The 15,142-nt window shown below is 33.0% G+C and overlaps 3 protein-coding genes across 5 annotated transcripts; 1 reads left to right on the plus strand and 2 right to left on the minus strand.

The window, feature by feature from the left end:
• The first annotated feature begins 2,396 nt into the window (after nucleotides 1–2,396).
• Nucleotides 2,397–4,005, plus strand: LOC111398981 (piriformospora indica-insensitive protein 2). The gene has a single exon (XM_023026201.1). The coding sequence runs from the start codon at nucleotides 2,448–2,450 to the stop codon at nucleotides 3,870–3,872; it is 1,425 nt and encodes a 474-aa protein (XP_022881969.1). The 5' UTR covers nucleotides 2,397–2,447; the 3' UTR covers nucleotides 3,873–4,005.
• A 368-nt stretch (nucleotides 4,006–4,373) lies between these two features.
• Nucleotides 4,374–5,845, minus strand: LOC111399058 (CRIB domain-containing protein RIC6-like). Its single transcript, XM_023026314.1, has 4 exons — nucleotides 5,602–5,845; nucleotides 5,356–5,465; nucleotides 5,103–5,202; nucleotides 4,374–4,946 (listed from the first exon to the last, which is right to left on the minus strand). Exons 1-4 carry the CDS (start codon nucleotides 5,705–5,707, stop codon nucleotides 4,612–4,614), a joined length of 651 nt encoding a protein of 216 aa, XP_022882082.1. The 5' UTR covers nucleotides 5,708–5,845; the 3' UTR covers nucleotides 4,374–4,611.
• A 1,573-nt stretch (nucleotides 5,846–7,418) lies between these two features.
• Nucleotides 7,419–14,813, minus strand: LOC111402432 (glycolipid transfer protein 1-like). Of its 3 annotated transcripts, none has more exons than XM_023030745.1 (7): nucleotides 14,704–14,813; nucleotides 13,754–13,883; nucleotides 12,991–13,046; nucleotides 12,410–12,540; nucleotides 11,770–11,905; nucleotides 7,841–7,972; nucleotides 7,419–7,750 (listed from the first exon to the last, which is right to left on the minus strand). In XM_023030745.1, exons 2-7 carry the CDS (start codon nucleotides 13,869–13,871, stop codon nucleotides 7,715–7,717), a joined length of 609 nt encoding a protein of 202 aa, XP_022886513.1. In that variant the 5' UTR covers nucleotides 13,872–13,883; nucleotides 14,704–14,813; the 3' UTR covers nucleotides 7,419–7,714. The 3 variants fall into 3 exon arrangements, with proteins under 3 accessions (XP_022886513.1, XP_022886498.1, XP_022886505.1); XM_023030730.1 differs by lacking the exons at nucleotides 7,419–7,750; nucleotides 7,841–7,972 and adding exons at nucleotides 10,549–10,860; nucleotides 10,951–11,082; XM_023030737.1 differs by lacking the exons at nucleotides 7,419–7,750; nucleotides 7,841–7,972 and adding exons at nucleotides 10,549–10,860; nucleotides 10,951–11,082 and having other exon boundaries at nucleotides 14,637–14,813.
• Nucleotides 14,814–15,142: the final 329 nt, after the last annotated feature.

Here is a 15,142-nt window from a genome sequence, read left to right on the forward strand (position 1 = left end):
GAGTTCTAATCGGGTCCAATTGCTCTTTGGAGTTTAATAGGCGCTCATAACATATTAAAATTTATGGTTCTATCTTAAAAAATCAATCTTGTTAAGAGGGGTAATCTAAGCAATTATGTGTTGGTCAATATTTCAGTAATTAATTGATGTAGTAACATAATGAAAGATGCTTTTTTATGTGACAATTTGATAACAGTGTGACAAAGAATCACTTATGTACTCTGTTAGCCATGTCACCAATTTCATTAGAGATTTAATACGAATGTTATACCCGTGAGTAATGTCCAACGTTTGAATATCAAAACTCAATGTTTTAAGTTTTAACGAGCAATTGAAAATACGAATATAAGTTCAATAATTATTGGGACACCAAAATTCAAAAACCAACTTGCTAACAATAAATAAATTACAAGCCTCTCGAGCATAATTCAGTGGTACAAAGGATGGGAGTGATGTAGTTTCAGCCTTACCGACAGCCGCAGTGTGGGGTTTTAATTCTTGAGATATGAAATTGGACTCTTTGTGGGCACCAGTGTATGGGACAACTTCTTGTTCTCTAGTCTGTTGGGGCACATTCCGCGATTTACTTTCCTCATGATGTTTCAGGGGTGGGACGGTGTGAGTCTTCAAGGTTGGGTTCAACCTTTTTTTTTAATAAATAAATTACAAGACAATTTAGGGTGAAATCAGGTTCCTTGGTGGACAAGCAATTCATGGTAACAATTAATTTTCCACCCCTTCCCTCCGTTCCCTTCCCTTTCCATTCCTGCGTAAAATCAACAACCCAACAAATAAGACAAAACTTTTACCCCCAAACTGAAAAAGTAAACACACAGCAAAAGGTGAAAAAGAAAATTACTTAACCCTGGAAATGGAATTCGCATGCTCTGTCATTTTCGGAGACAATCCTTCTGTACTCCCATCCTATCATCCACTGGTAAGATGACACGTGGCGAGGAGATGCTCTAAATGGGTAGATGTTGCTTTCAATAAAAGGACCAAACCGCCGAAAATACGGCGGTTGCCGGCGATTTTCTGTCGGCTTTTATTCGTAGGTCTGGTGGCCTCCGGGTTCCGCAGTAAACACTCTTTTTGGTGTAGGTAGGATTTGCAGGTTACTAGAAGAGGCTAGAAGGCGAATGAAAAGCGTCTTTTTCCCGAGTTAATTGCTTTAATGGCAAATTGAAGAAAGCGTGAAAAGCCGAGTTTTGCATTGGACTCCGACAAGACGGTGGCTTCAATGCTTCATGCAAAACATGTAGGCTGCAAGGTCTGTCGTTGATTTTGTTTGCCTTTTCTTAACCGTGGAAATTAATAATTCCAATGGTCAAGATCTTTTATTATTGAGCACAAATGAAGACATATTAGACATATTTTACATGCGAATAATGTTATTCATCAGTGCAACTTACATACAATGATTTATGTGACAGTGGAATCAGGGACGGACCCAAACTTTTTACATCGTGGAGTTAGAAATTAAAATGTAATTTTTAAAAAAATAACATAACGTTAATGAAATAAGTCTATACACTATTACAATTGTAGTCTACGCATCTTGATTATTTAAAAACGTCATATAATTATATCGTTATTGATTTTCTCAAATAAATTTTGCTACTTGTATAATTTTGGTTACCACTTCGTTGACAAATGTTGAATCGACAGCGAGTAAATCAAATTGAATGTAGGAAGTAATGAATTGAAATGAAATTCAAATTAAATCTAGGAAGTAAATGAAATTCAAATTTAATTCAATCACAAAAAGAAGTTGACAAGTCTTTTTGACTCTACTACATATATTGACCGGAATTTTGACTTTTTATCACGTTCAATCCTAAATACTACATATCGATTCGTTGGAGATGACTTCTATTTTTAGTGGATGAAATTCACGAAGAAACTATCCTAGGTCATCTTCGATCAAAAACTCTTATAATCCAACTAAGCACTTCTAAAATATTATCAAAATATATTAAAAATAATATTTAAATATTAGAAACAACTTTTAACTTTTGAGAAATTTCGCCAATCGAGTTCTATATAGTCAAACTTATAAAACATTTTCTCTTTCTCTCCTTTTAATCACATATTCTCTAATAAAATAATAGTATACATAAATAAAAAACTTCTTCATTCTTTTTCAACCACACATTTAAAAAATATATATATTATTCCAAAAATTATAACTTCAAATAATAGAGAACAAACATGGGTTAAAGCAAAAAATGGATAAGGCCACAATGGTCATTTCATTCCGTTGTCACAAAGCAATGGAACACGCATCTTGCAACAAATTGTCCTTTCATATATTCCTTTTCACATTTCAAGACAAACATCCTTAACCCCTCAACCTACCACTACGCTACTCTACCCTACACCACCTATCCCATCCCCCTTTAACCCTTTTATTTACGCCCTCTCCCTTTCAAAATCATCTCCACTTCATGTTCCTCTGCAAGCACTCCCTTCCACCAATGGCACAGTTCACTCTCACTTTCATCTTATTCTGCATTTTAACATTCTCTTTAATGTCCAATTCTGGCCTTTCACAAACAACACTCGACTCGGCCGAGGAAGAATCAGTGTACCGAGTTCTTGAATCCATCAACTCGGATATCCATTGGCGTACACTTTTCCCCGACGACCTTTGCATCTCCGCCCCGCACGGCGTTGTTTGTGACTACTTTTCCGACTCCGACTCCGCCGCCGCCGACAACTCCTTTACAACCCACATTACTGAGCTGAGCTTTGGTTTCGTTTCGGACTACTCTCCAAACCCACCTTGCAATGCTAACTCTACCCTTGACCCTTCTCTTCTCTCCCCACTTTCTCACCTCAAAAAACTTTTCTTCTACAAATGCTTCAGCCAAAAAGAAATCCCATTTCCAGATTTTTCACCATTATCTATTCAAAACTCTATTTTGGAAGAGCTAGTTTTCATTGAAAACCCGGCATTATTTGGCTCGCTCAGTGGCAAACTCAATAATTTGACGAGTTTAAGAAAGCTGGTTTTGACTGGAACCAATGTTTCTGGGACAATCCCAGGTGAGTTTGGTGAATTAGTTAATCTTGAACAACTTACACTTTCGAGAAACAAGTTTGGAGGTGAAATTTCTGCAAGCATTTTCAAGAATATAATCAAACTGAAGGTTCTTGATTTGAGTGAAAATGGGTTCAAAGGGATTGTGCCAGAATCCATTGGAAATATGACAGAACTATTGAAGATAGACTTAAGTTTCAACGAATTTTCAGGGAAAATCCCAGAAAATTTGAAGGGACTGAAGAATTTGGAATTTTTAGACCTGGGTTACAATCATTTTGCCAACTGTGGCGTGCCATTGTTTTTGGGTGAAATGTCTAGTTTGAAGGAAGTTTATTTGAGTGGCAATTTTCTGGGAGGGCAAATTCCGGAAATATGGGAAAGACTCGGCGGTATTTTGGGAATCGGATTGTCAAGGACAGGACTTATCGGTAATATTCCGGCATCAATGGGGGTATATTTGAGAAATGTATGCTACTTAGGGCTTGACAATAACAAGCTTGAGGGGATTGTACCTGAGGCATTTGGAGCATTAGAGTTTGTGAGTGAACTGAATTTGGAGAACAACATTTTAAGTGGGAGAGTCCCATTTTCTTCAGTTTTTGCATCCAAGCTTGGAAAAAAATTGAAGTTGGAGGGCAATTCTGACCTTTGCGTTGATTCAGACTCGGCTAAAGCTAGTAGTACCTTGGGGAAGCTAAAGTTGTGCAATAGAACAGAGATTCCCAAATTTGCCCTCTTGTATCGTGGGAGTTCTTGTCCAAGAGTACATGGTTCTTATGCATTAATGTGCATTGGGATTTTAATTTTCTTACGAGATTTATTTTAGTTGAGCAAAATATTAGGTGGAAAAGAAAACACAGAATAGTATATACTACTCATGTATATGATATTCAATTTCGATACATGTTAATTTACTTCGTTGAAGTTTGTATTTATTGAAGTTTGAGTAGAGAAAGAAATTTAAGTGAACTTTAGAGTTTAATGTGTTAGACTCAGTCATTGGGGCGTCCTTCATCCTCTGCTTGGAAACAAGTTCCGTATCTTCCAACAAACACGATCTTATATGTACAAATGTAGAATTGGTTATTTAAATTGTCACAACTTAGACTTTGAATCAATCAAATCACAGCATCTAGACATTCGAGGTGGAAAGAGAGACAAATGGGGTAGTAGAACCACTTGAATGTCGATGTATCGTGATTCGATTAGTTCAAGGTGCAAGATGTTATGATTTAAATGGCAAGTTCATATAAAATCCTCATAACAAAAATTTCTCCATCAGAAGTGACATTGCATTGCGCTGCAAATACTCGATATGTTTGGTATATAATATTAAATAAGATTCTTGGAATATAAAGCAAAAGGAGAAATGGAAAATTTTGTTTCAACCGAGAATGTTTTTCTAGCTACCAAAGGGGAAAAGAGGAGAAAAAAATAACATCATTATCTTAGAAATTCCCATGTTTTTCCGTGTCTTGGTCTTGTATAAATGACTCCAATCTTGGAGTTTTTGACACAGCTCATTGCTCTATTGTCGGTATCCAATCTTGAAGTTTTGACACAGCTCATTGCTTTATTGTTGGTACTACTGATTCAGCATCAGGTCCAAGATAAGATGCTTTGGATTGTGATCGGCTCGACCCAACATTGATCGACTCTTTTGACTTCTTTCTCCTCGACTTCTTTGGAATGTCCGGAAGGTTTCTTGATGTTGACTCGCCTTTGTGATTTTGTCGATTTGATTTAACATTGTCAGACGAGTCCTTGGAATGGTTCCGTCTTTGTCTTGATCTGGTTGATCCATCTTTCTTCTTTGGCGAATCATTTGCACCCTCTAATGAAGTATGACGCCTAGAGGATTTTGGCGATTCAGGTAGTTCTCTGCTTCCCTTTTTTGAATCTGCAAAAGAAAAATATGTTCAAAGGAACAAAAGTATTTGATAAAATGGTCCTAAGTCGTAGCCGTCATCAAATTTATTTGAAATAACTTTAATTTATTCTTGTTTTACTGAACAAAAAATTTCATTCGATCTATAAACAAAAGGCAGGACCAAACCTTCAGAAACCCATTTAACTTCAGGGTTCTCTTTAGAGGCTCCAGGTTCCCCTAAAGGTGCTGACTGGAATCCTCCTGTTGCTGCTTTGTATTCTTTCATCTGCGAACATAATCAACATATAAATCCCAATTAAAACATTTTTTTTAATAAATTAAACATCATTATTAATTGCTATTTTTTTCATTAAATTTATGGGATTATTGATTATTATATTATCATCCAATACAAGAAGATTTTGATGGGAAATTATACCCAGCTTGGTGCATTATCAACTGAAGCAGAAGGGCCATCCCATCCGATATGAGCGACATGTTTTACATCTGTGGGATTCCCAATTTGCATTTCTGCTTCCTTTTCCTCCTCTGCGTTATATAATTGGGAATTAAATTGTACATATAATAGGATCCCAACTCAAGAATTTCTCCATTTGACAGATCAAGATAAGAAATAGAATCGTTTTTGAAAAGAAAATATATCAAATAAAATACAGACACTCACCGAATATCTGAGAAATGTATCTAAGACCTTTCAAAAGACCCTTAATCTTCGTTCCCATTTTATTATTATCTCCTTCTATTTCAAGAAATATGCAAAGATTGATCATGGATGAATTGAAGCTAGGAAGCCATTACAAAACCAACCCTTTGGAAGAAAAATGAGTGCCATCCCATGGATTTATTTATGCCAAGAAAATCTTGTTCCAAGCCTATTATATGAAGTACAAGAGAGACTCCAAAATAATTATAAACTAGCTTTTTTCACACATATAAACCTCCTTTTTGGGTTGTTATTTTTGTATTTGTATATCCAAATGATGAGAAAAAAGATACAAATATTCCAACCAAATTGTTGTGAAAACAAAACCTTTCAATTCAATGGCATTGCTTAGTTGGTTCTTAATGGCTGTTAATGAAAACCAGAAGCGCAGAGAAAATTTAGGTGTGAAAACTTATGTCATACTTCTAATAATAAATATGGTTCTAAAAATAATTACAAAACCTCATGTTTTTATTTACTCGGAAAAGTTATTACAACGTGAGGGTTTATTTTGTTGAATTTTGCTGGAAGAACTGTCACCATGGGTGGGGTTCGGTCGGGGGGTTGTCAGCACCTGTTTTTGTAGCAAACCCCTATTTTGTTTGCTTGTTTATAGCACAATTTACACTTATACCATTTCAATTTCTAACCATTTTTATTTTAAAACTTATTAGCTTATTTATAAGTAAAACTCAAAACGATAATTCTACATGTACATTAGTGTCTATAAAGATCTCAATAATGTACATATGAAATTCCATGATTGGAGGGTTGAAAAAACTGTTTTTTAATTCTCCAATAATATTGTGATACTTGTACATTGTAGACATCCTTATGGACATAATAATATCAGGGTTGACAATGGATCGGAATTAGATCTATTCAAATTCGATCCGATCCAATAATCCAACTGATATTTGAATGTTAAATCTAAATCCGATTAGCTATGTTATCGAATATCCGATCCGATAACCCGATCCGAAATTGAAAAAATTAAAAAAAAAATTAAAATTTTATTTATTTTTTCTTAAAAAATTATAGTCTCAACAAAATTTTAATTATTTATTTATTTTAAAAACTATTTGAACTATCTTGATGGACTCGCTTATTAGATTAGAAGGCTCAAATCAAATTTTTTATCCAAGTAATGCTCTTGTTAACTCCTTTTTAAAAGAGACTCTTCTTAAAATGTTTTAGTGATATTCCAGTGTAGGATACTAGTTTTTTAAAGGATTTTCCTCTTCGAATATTTAGTGATAATTAAATTGGAATACTAATCATAATCATTTGTCAATTCTAAGTGTTTACTAGTTTACTTTATTTTTTTCATTAAAAATCATAGTCTCAATAAAATTTTAATTATAAAAAATATCAATTTGAACAAAGTAAATTATTTTGGACATATTAATTGTTAGTTTTTATGCCATAAAACAAATTACTATAGTAAATCTAATCAATAAATTAATTATCAGTTTTATCTTATTTAATTAATAAAAAAATTAAATCTCTTCAAATTTTTCAATTAAAGATATTATATTATCATATTATACTAGTTATTATTTAAAAATTATGTGTAAAGTACAATGCTATTTTCAAAATGGAAACACAGTGTCATTATTATAATAAATCGAATCATTATCGGATCGAATTGATCTATATCCATATTTGATTCATTTAGGCAATAGATTATCGAATTCGAGTCTCAATTAGGTTATCAAATTGAGACCCTAAATCCATCTATCATTAATTTCATCGGATTCGGATCAAAATCCAATCCATTGACAACCCCACATAATATACATGTTGTATAACGCAACTCAGAATGCTTTCTCATCCAGCATATTTGGTTAAACAAGTACCACAAAATCGAGAATATCCACAATAAATCAACAAACTCTCGATTTAGACTTTCCTTCCGAAGCTCATAGCTTGAGCTTCCTCAAACAAAAAACCTTATACTGTAAATTCTCATGTCGTAAAACAGGTACGCAGTACATCATTACATATGGCATAGCGCGGATCCCAGTATAATTAAGTCCAAGAACTATTGTCGAAAACATTATAAAACGACCATCTAAGATGCTTTAAGATCATCCATTCCAACGCTAGCCTGCCAGGAGAAAAAACAGCAAATTACCACACTTTATACCTGCATTATTATATAATAGAAACTTAAGATTCTGCCAGCTAGAGATCTTACCAAAAACTTGTGATTCTCCTCGAGAAATGGTGAGAAAGTCGTACAAAATTTTTCGATGTCACTATTAATATCACCTGTGCCACCTATTACATCCATAAACTTCTTCCTATCAGGAGCAAGTTTCATGGCAACCTGTAATTGCAATTTTAGGATAAACATTTTAAATGATACGTGGAACTTAAAATATTGAATCTAATAGCTTGTTTCATATTGAACATTAAGATAATATATAAAGATTAAAGTGTGTGTATTAACATTTCAACTACTGTTTGCGTAACACTCCCTTCAGAAGAAGCTAAAATCTGGCAATCACTTTTCCTCTTAGGTGTGGGGTGGGGGTGAAATATGTTGTGAATACTTGCTATATGAAAATTTCAACTGAGGGGAAAGATGATAACAATATACGCCCTGAGAAAAGATGAATGACGCTGATAAAAACCATGAATAAGAAAAGATGCTCCTGCTCTTTGGTCTATGAGCTCCAGAACTGGCACATAGAACGGCATTGCTTAGTTGGTTCTTAATGGCTGTTAATGAAAACCAGAAGCGCAGAGAAAATTTAGGTGTGAAAACTTATGTCATACTTTTAATAATAAATATGGTTCTAAAAATAATTACAAAACCCCATGTTTTTATTTACTTGGAAAAGTTATTACAACGTGAGGGTTTATTTTGTTGAATTTTGCTGGAAGAACTGCCCCCATGGGTGGGGTTCGGTTGACAGCCCTGTTTTTGTAGCAAACTCCTATTTTGTTTGCTTGTTTATAGCACAATTTACTAGGGTCGGGCAAATCTCCCGAACCGAACCGAATCCGACGATTCTTGTCGAATTAAATATCAAAACGGATATCTGAATTGAGAACCGACGGGTACGGTTCTGTTCTCGATTCTTGGTTCTAGACCAAAAATCTAATAACCGAATCTTTCTAATTTTTTTTTTATATTGAATAAATCAAATATTTTAATTTTAATTTTTTTAGACAAATTAACAAATTAAAAATTTCTAAATCCAAATTTTTGGCCCAATAATATGTTTCGTTTCTAATTTTTTAATTTTTTGCCAAATTACCCATTTTATTATTTCATTTCTTAGCCCAACAAATATCCAACCCACTAAATAACTCTAAATACCTACATTAAAGTGCATAACGCTAGCTCGACTCTCGCATTCATTCTCACAGCCTCCATGACATTCCAAAACCTATACAATCGTCGACCGACACTGTGACCTCCAATCAAAGCTTTGACCTTCGCCGATCGAACCTTTGACCGTAGCGATCATTTGAACAAGGTAGTCTACTAGTCTCTGATATTTCAAAATCATTGAATGTGACATTAGTTGTATTTATAAAATGTTGTTACAAATATTAAAAAATTTAATTATAGTACGGAACTGAACCCGAACGATTCCATAATTATATTTGGACCCGATGGTTTCATTTACTAGATACTCAAAAATTTTGGTTCGCTTCGATTCTCGACCCGCGCCCACCTCTACAATTTACACTTATACCATTTCAATTCCTAACCATTTTTATTTTAAAACTTACTAGCTTATTTATAAGTAAAACTCAAAAAGATAATTCTACATGTACATTAGTGTCTATAAAAATCTCCATAATGTACATATGAAATTTCATAATTGGAGGGTTGAAAAAACTGTTTTTCAACTCTCCAATAAAATTGTGATACTTGTACATTATAGACACCCTTATGAACATCATAATATTAGGGCTGTCAATAGAACGAATATGGATCAGATCTATTCAAATCCAATTCGATCCAATAATTCAACGAATATTTGAATGTTAAATCTAAATCCGATTAGCTATATTATCGGATATTCGATCCGATAACCCGATCCGAAATTGAAAAACTTATAAAAATTAAAATTTTATTTATTTTTTCATTAAAAATTATAGTTTCAACAAAATTTTAATTATTTATTTATTTTAAAAACTATTTGAACTATCTTGATGGGCTCACTTATTAAATTAGAAGGCTCAAATCAATTTTTTTATCCAAGTAATGCTCCTGTTAACTCCTTTTTAAAAGAGACTATTCTTAAAATGTTTTGGTGATATTCCAGTGTAGGATACTAGCTTATTAAAGGATTTTCCTCTTCGAATGATTTAGCGATAATTAAATTGGAATGCTAATCATAATCATTTGTCAATTCTAAATGTTTACTAATTTATTTTATTATTTTCATTAAAAATCATAACCTCAATAAGATTTTAATTATAAACAATATCAATTTGAACAAAGTAAATTATTTTGGACATATTAATTGTTAATTTTTTATGTTATAAAACAAATTACTACAGCAAATCTAATCAATAAATTAATTATTAGTTTTATCTTATTTAATTAATAAAAAAATAAATTTCTTCAAAATTTTCAATTAAAAATATTATATTATCAAATAATACTATTTATCATTTAAAATTTATGTGTAAAGTACAATACCATTTTCAAAATGGAAAAAAACAGTATCATAAATTATGCGATAATATAAAAAATATAATATATTATTATAATAAATCGAATCATTATCATATCGAATTGATTTATATCCATATTTGATTTATTTAGTTAACAGATTATCGAATTCGGATCTCAATCAAGTTATAGGATTGAGACCCTAAATTTATCTACCATTAATTTCATTCGGATCAAAATTCAATCCATTGACAACCCACATAATATACATGTAGCATAACCCAACTCAAAATGCTTTTTCATCTCGCAAATTTGGTTAAACAAATACCACAAAGTAGAGAACGTCCACAATAAATTAACAAACTCTCGATTTAGACTTTCCTTCCGAAGCTCATAGCTTGAGCTTCCTCAAACAAAAAACCTTATACCGTAAATTCTCATGTGGTAAAACAGGTACGCAGTACATTATTACATATGGAATAGCGCGGATCTCAGTATAATTAAGTCCAAGAACTATTTCGAAAACATTATAAAACGACCATTTAAGATGCTTTAAGATCATCCATTCCAACGCTAGCCTGCCAGGAGAGAAAACAGCAAATTACCACACTTTATACCTGTAATATTATATAATAGAAACTTAAGATTCTGCCAGCTGGAGATCTTACCAAAAACTTGTGATTCTCCTCGAGAAATGGTGAGAAAGTCGTACAAAATTTTTCGATGTCACTATTAATATCACCTGTGCCACCTATAACATCCATAAACTTCTTCCTATCAGGAGCAAGTTTCATGGCAACCTGTAATTGCAATTTTAGGATAAACATTTTAAATGATACGTGGAACTTAAAATATTGAATCTAATAGCTTGTTTCATATTGAACATTATGCTAATATATAAAGATTAAAGTGTGTGTATTAACATTTCAACTTCTGTTTGCGTAACACCCCCTTCAGGAGAAGCTAAAATCTGGCAATCACTTTTCCTCTTAGGTGTGGGGTGGGGGTGAAATATGTTGTGAATACTTGCTATATGAAAATTTCAACTGAATGGAAAGATGATAACAATATACGCCATGAGAAAAGATGAATGACGCTGATAAAAACCATGAATAAGAAAAGATGCTCCTGCTCTTTGGTCTATGTGCTCCAGAACTGGCACATAGACCATCGGATGCCCTAGGCCTTTCATGTCTGTTTCAATCTATACAGCTGTATTGAATTTATAATTATCAAGTTCCATCTGTTACAGGCTTGTTGGATGGAGCTCTGATGCTGTGGCGAACTAACCAAATCCTTTTTGAGCTATTGAGTATTAATGTCAAAACATCTATTGGCATTTGGCATAAATGACAATATCCATTAATTACAGGTACCAATTTAAGTGGCTAACATTAAATAAATCTCGATGTGACTTGTCGAGAGTAAAGAAAAACTTAAGGCAATGCATTAAAATTTAAAACATCATGACATATAAAAGCATTTACCGTAAAGCTTGAACTGGCCAGCCAACCATGCCATTTTTTCAGTGTCTTGCCATAAGAATCACTGCAAACTTGAGACATGGACCAATCCTGATGTTCCAATATATTCCGAAACAAACCCATCAAGAAATCCATGGCCCTGTGGAGTTTATGGACTAGTTAATTTAAGTCATATGAGAGTAGTATCTTTATGCAGAAACATTCGTACTCATGCTTGTAAAAATATTCACAATGTTTGTGAATGTATAACATCTATACACTTTATCATGCATACACATGTTAGAATTGGAGTTCTGGAATTACTCAAGTTGTGATGCCTTGTCAAAAATTTAGTTTCCTGATTTTCCCTCTGGACACTTCAAATTACTCAAGTTAGTCACCCAGTAAGGAATGTTTCTCACTCATTTGTAAAGTGGTTCGTGAAGTCATCAATGGGACGTAGGTATTGATTTATCCATGAAAGTACTTGCCATGTGGCTTTGGAAGAGGTTATCCTCAATATTTTCATTTTTCATGCAATGAGTGAATGGCAGCTAGTAGGCATTCCCCATTATACAGGTGAATACTAGGACAGAAATCAACCGCAAAGCTAATAGAAGCTATACCTGGCAGTGAATAGAAAATGTTGTAAATTTATGCTTACCTTGTCAACCACAAAAGACCATTGGTGCAACTGGATGAGCCTTTAGCTGTCTTAGCTTCAACCTCTTCTTGTACCATGCTGTACAAGTGGTTATATTGTGTAGGGTTGGACAAGTACTTATTTTCTAACCTCTACAGTACATATGAGAAGATATAAGTTGGTTAAAGAATATACTCAAGAAATATTTAGAGAGAAAAGAATGGGTAAACAAAAAGTTGACACGAACATTAGTTTGTTAATTTCAGTGGAAGAAATCGAAGAACTAATGCACTATTTCAAGGAAGATATCACCAAGATAGATCAATCCATATGCATAAAATCATAAAAGAAGACTAGACCACATTCAGGATGTTACATATGAGCAGCCTCCACTAACTGATACTTCGACTCCAAACATTTCTAACTAGGGTACGCAAACAAGTTTAGCAGAAAATTAACCAAAACCCCGCATTTGAAAAAGGTTTATCTAAATAACATTCAATTCAAAATATAATTCGCATGTGAACACATTTGTCAATTGGCAAGCTAAAGAAACAAAAAGAACCTCTATTTTCTATAAGTTTGGAGGGAAAGAGTCTCACGGTTATATTGCCACCAATATCAGATTTGACAAGTGTCATCGCAGCTCCAAACTTGTCTGCATGGTGTGCATGATAAAATTAGCCAAACAACATAATGCAAGCTAGAAGGACCATGACCATACATTTCAATGGAAGAGGTATTATAATAACACTTAAACTAAGAAAATTACCATGATATCTGAGATAGACAAAAGACTGAAAATAGCACCTTTAATTAGCATAAACGAAATAACATCCATCCATTCACCAAAACAGTCATTTTTTGAATTTTGAAAAGAGGTTGCAGTTGAGAGAAATTATGGGAGACTATAACAAATGGCTTCATACATGTAGAATCTCACAGCCGAACCTCTAGGCTTTTACCCAGGTTGAGAGTACAGAATGCAAACTTTCTTGTACCATTTACCAATCATGGAATGATAGTCATTGTATTCAAGTAGGTACTTTGACACTAAAAATTCCATGCATAGAGTCAAAGAATTTCGGAAATTGACATCCTTAAAAATCATGCTGTAAGAAGACATGGAACGTCATCTTAAGCATTAATGAGTAATGGCTAAAAACAGGTGACATAATTTCCACTGCCCAAACAATTGTATCCACCAGGATGAAGCATGAAAAACTAACATGCAGAGGTTATGAAAATGCCTGGATAGTTTGAATGTTAAATTAAAGATAATTAATGGCCAGTCTGATTGTTCAATGAAACAAGACAAACTCCAAATCAGAAACACGTGCTGATAAAAGAATTCACATATTATACCTATAATAGGTAAAATTTGTTTGCAAACATCCAGGAAAGGTTTGGTAAGAATCACTCCGTCTTCCGACTTGATGTGCTTCATTCCTTCCAGAGCCGGGGTGAAGACTGTCCCCTCCATTTTCTCACTTGACTACATTCACATAATTTTTGCAAAAATAAAAATCAATACTTGCAGAAGTAATAAATATTGGGACCACGTAACCTTCCAGTATTAGTCACATTGTGTTTATCTAATGACAAACCTTAGAATAATAAAGCAAAATCTAAGATACACCTGTCTCTTTGAGCAAAAAAAGGATAACTAGAACAAATTGCAAAATAAAGAGATGTAATGAAAAAAGAAAATCAAATCCAAACTTGATCAGACCATATAAAACACTTTCAATCTCAGTGCCTGGGAACTTGAATCCCAAAATCTCAATCATTAGATACGGAGATATAATTCACATGAGAAAAACAAATCGAAACTGGAACTGCTAAATTATGCACCATGCAGTGGAATTGATCCACTCAATTGTCTTAATCATTGCATCCATTTACGAACTTATTCATGCAAAATGTAGACAGAGTAACAAGAAATTGCAGAATAAATTTTATTAGTCAATCCAATAAATATAAATTAATTATAAGAAAATCAACAAAAATGAAAGAAAAAAAAAATATATATATATATATATATATATATATAGAACTAGATCGGTTTAACCATGCACAATTCAGTGAAACTTCACTTAACTGTCTAGATGATTGAGTTCATCTACGAACATAATCATAACAAATGTAGACAGATTAACGAAAATCTTAAATTGAAATAAATCCATTAAATACAAACTACATACCAAAAAATTACCCAAAAAAAATAATAAATAAATAAAGTCCATACACTGAATCAGAAAACCACGTTAGTATATATCAATCGTTAATATATTGCGAGAAATATCTGGAAGTACCTGAAATATTACTGGATCTGCGGGCTGTGTTGACAGATGAAGAGTAGAAAAGAGAGAGGCGTCTTTTACTATTGACCGCAAGCAGTTTTGGGCTTTTATTTACTTTTGTGTAACGCTACTCCATAAAAAGAAGAGAATAAACCGATTCTTCCACGTGGAAATTACATGGACGCAGATTTTTTAAATTGAAATTGAAAAAATTTAAGTTTAAATTTTGTTAATAGAAAAATCAGGTAATAATTATGAGGGTGTTTGGTAGATATTTTTATGTAAAAATGTATTTTTGAATAGTAAATTGATGGGAAATGCGTGGTTGAAAAATAAGGAAAAGTTTTTGATTTACGTGTAATATTATTTTAATAAAGAATGTGTGGTTGAAAAGAAGAGAGAGAAAAATGCATTTTCAAAAAAAATGGGTACTAAACAGGCTCTATATGTT

Source organism: Olea europaea, chromosome 1 (assembly GCF_002742605.1).
Source record: "Olea europaea var. sylvestris chromosome 1, O_europaea_v1, whole genome shotgun sequence".
NCBI lineage: Eukaryota > Viridiplantae > Streptophyta > Magnoliopsida > Lamiales > Oleaceae > Olea > Olea europaea.

What these genes read in the sequence shown, in the direction of transcription:
- LOC111398981 (XM_023026201.1), top strand. Translation starts at nt 2,448, where the DNA reads ATGTTCCTCTGCAAGCACTCCCTTCCACCAATGGCACAGTTCACTCTC.
- LOC111399058 (XM_023026314.1), bottom strand. Translation starts at nt 5,707, where the DNA reads ATGATCAATCTTTGCATATTTCTTGAAATAGAAGGAGATAATAATAAA. An exon ending in ATACATTTCTCAGATATTCG is followed by an intron (nt 5,466 to 5,601) that starts GTGAGTGTCTGT and finishes TATATAACGCAG; the next exon opens with AGGAGGAAAAGGAAGCAGAA. An exon ending in AGTTAAATGGGTTTCTGAAG is followed by an intron (nt 4,947 to 5,102) that starts GTTTGGTCCTGC and finishes TTTCTTTTGCAG; the next exon opens with ATTCAAAAAAGGGAAGCAGA.
- LOC111402432 (XM_023030745.1), bottom strand. Translation starts at nt 13,871, where the DNA reads ATGGAGGGGACAGTCTTCACCCCGGCTCTGGAAGGAATGAAGCACATC. An exon ending in GGTCTTTTGTGGTTGACAAG is followed by an intron (nt 11,906 to 12,409) that starts GTAAGCATAAAT and finishes TAAACTCCACAG; the next exon opens with GGCCATGGATTTCTTGATGG. An exon ending in TGGCCAGTTCAAGCTTTACG is followed by an intron (nt 7,973 to 11,769) that starts GTAAATGCTTTT and finishes TTGCAATTACAG; the next exon opens with GTTGCCATGAAACTTGCTCC.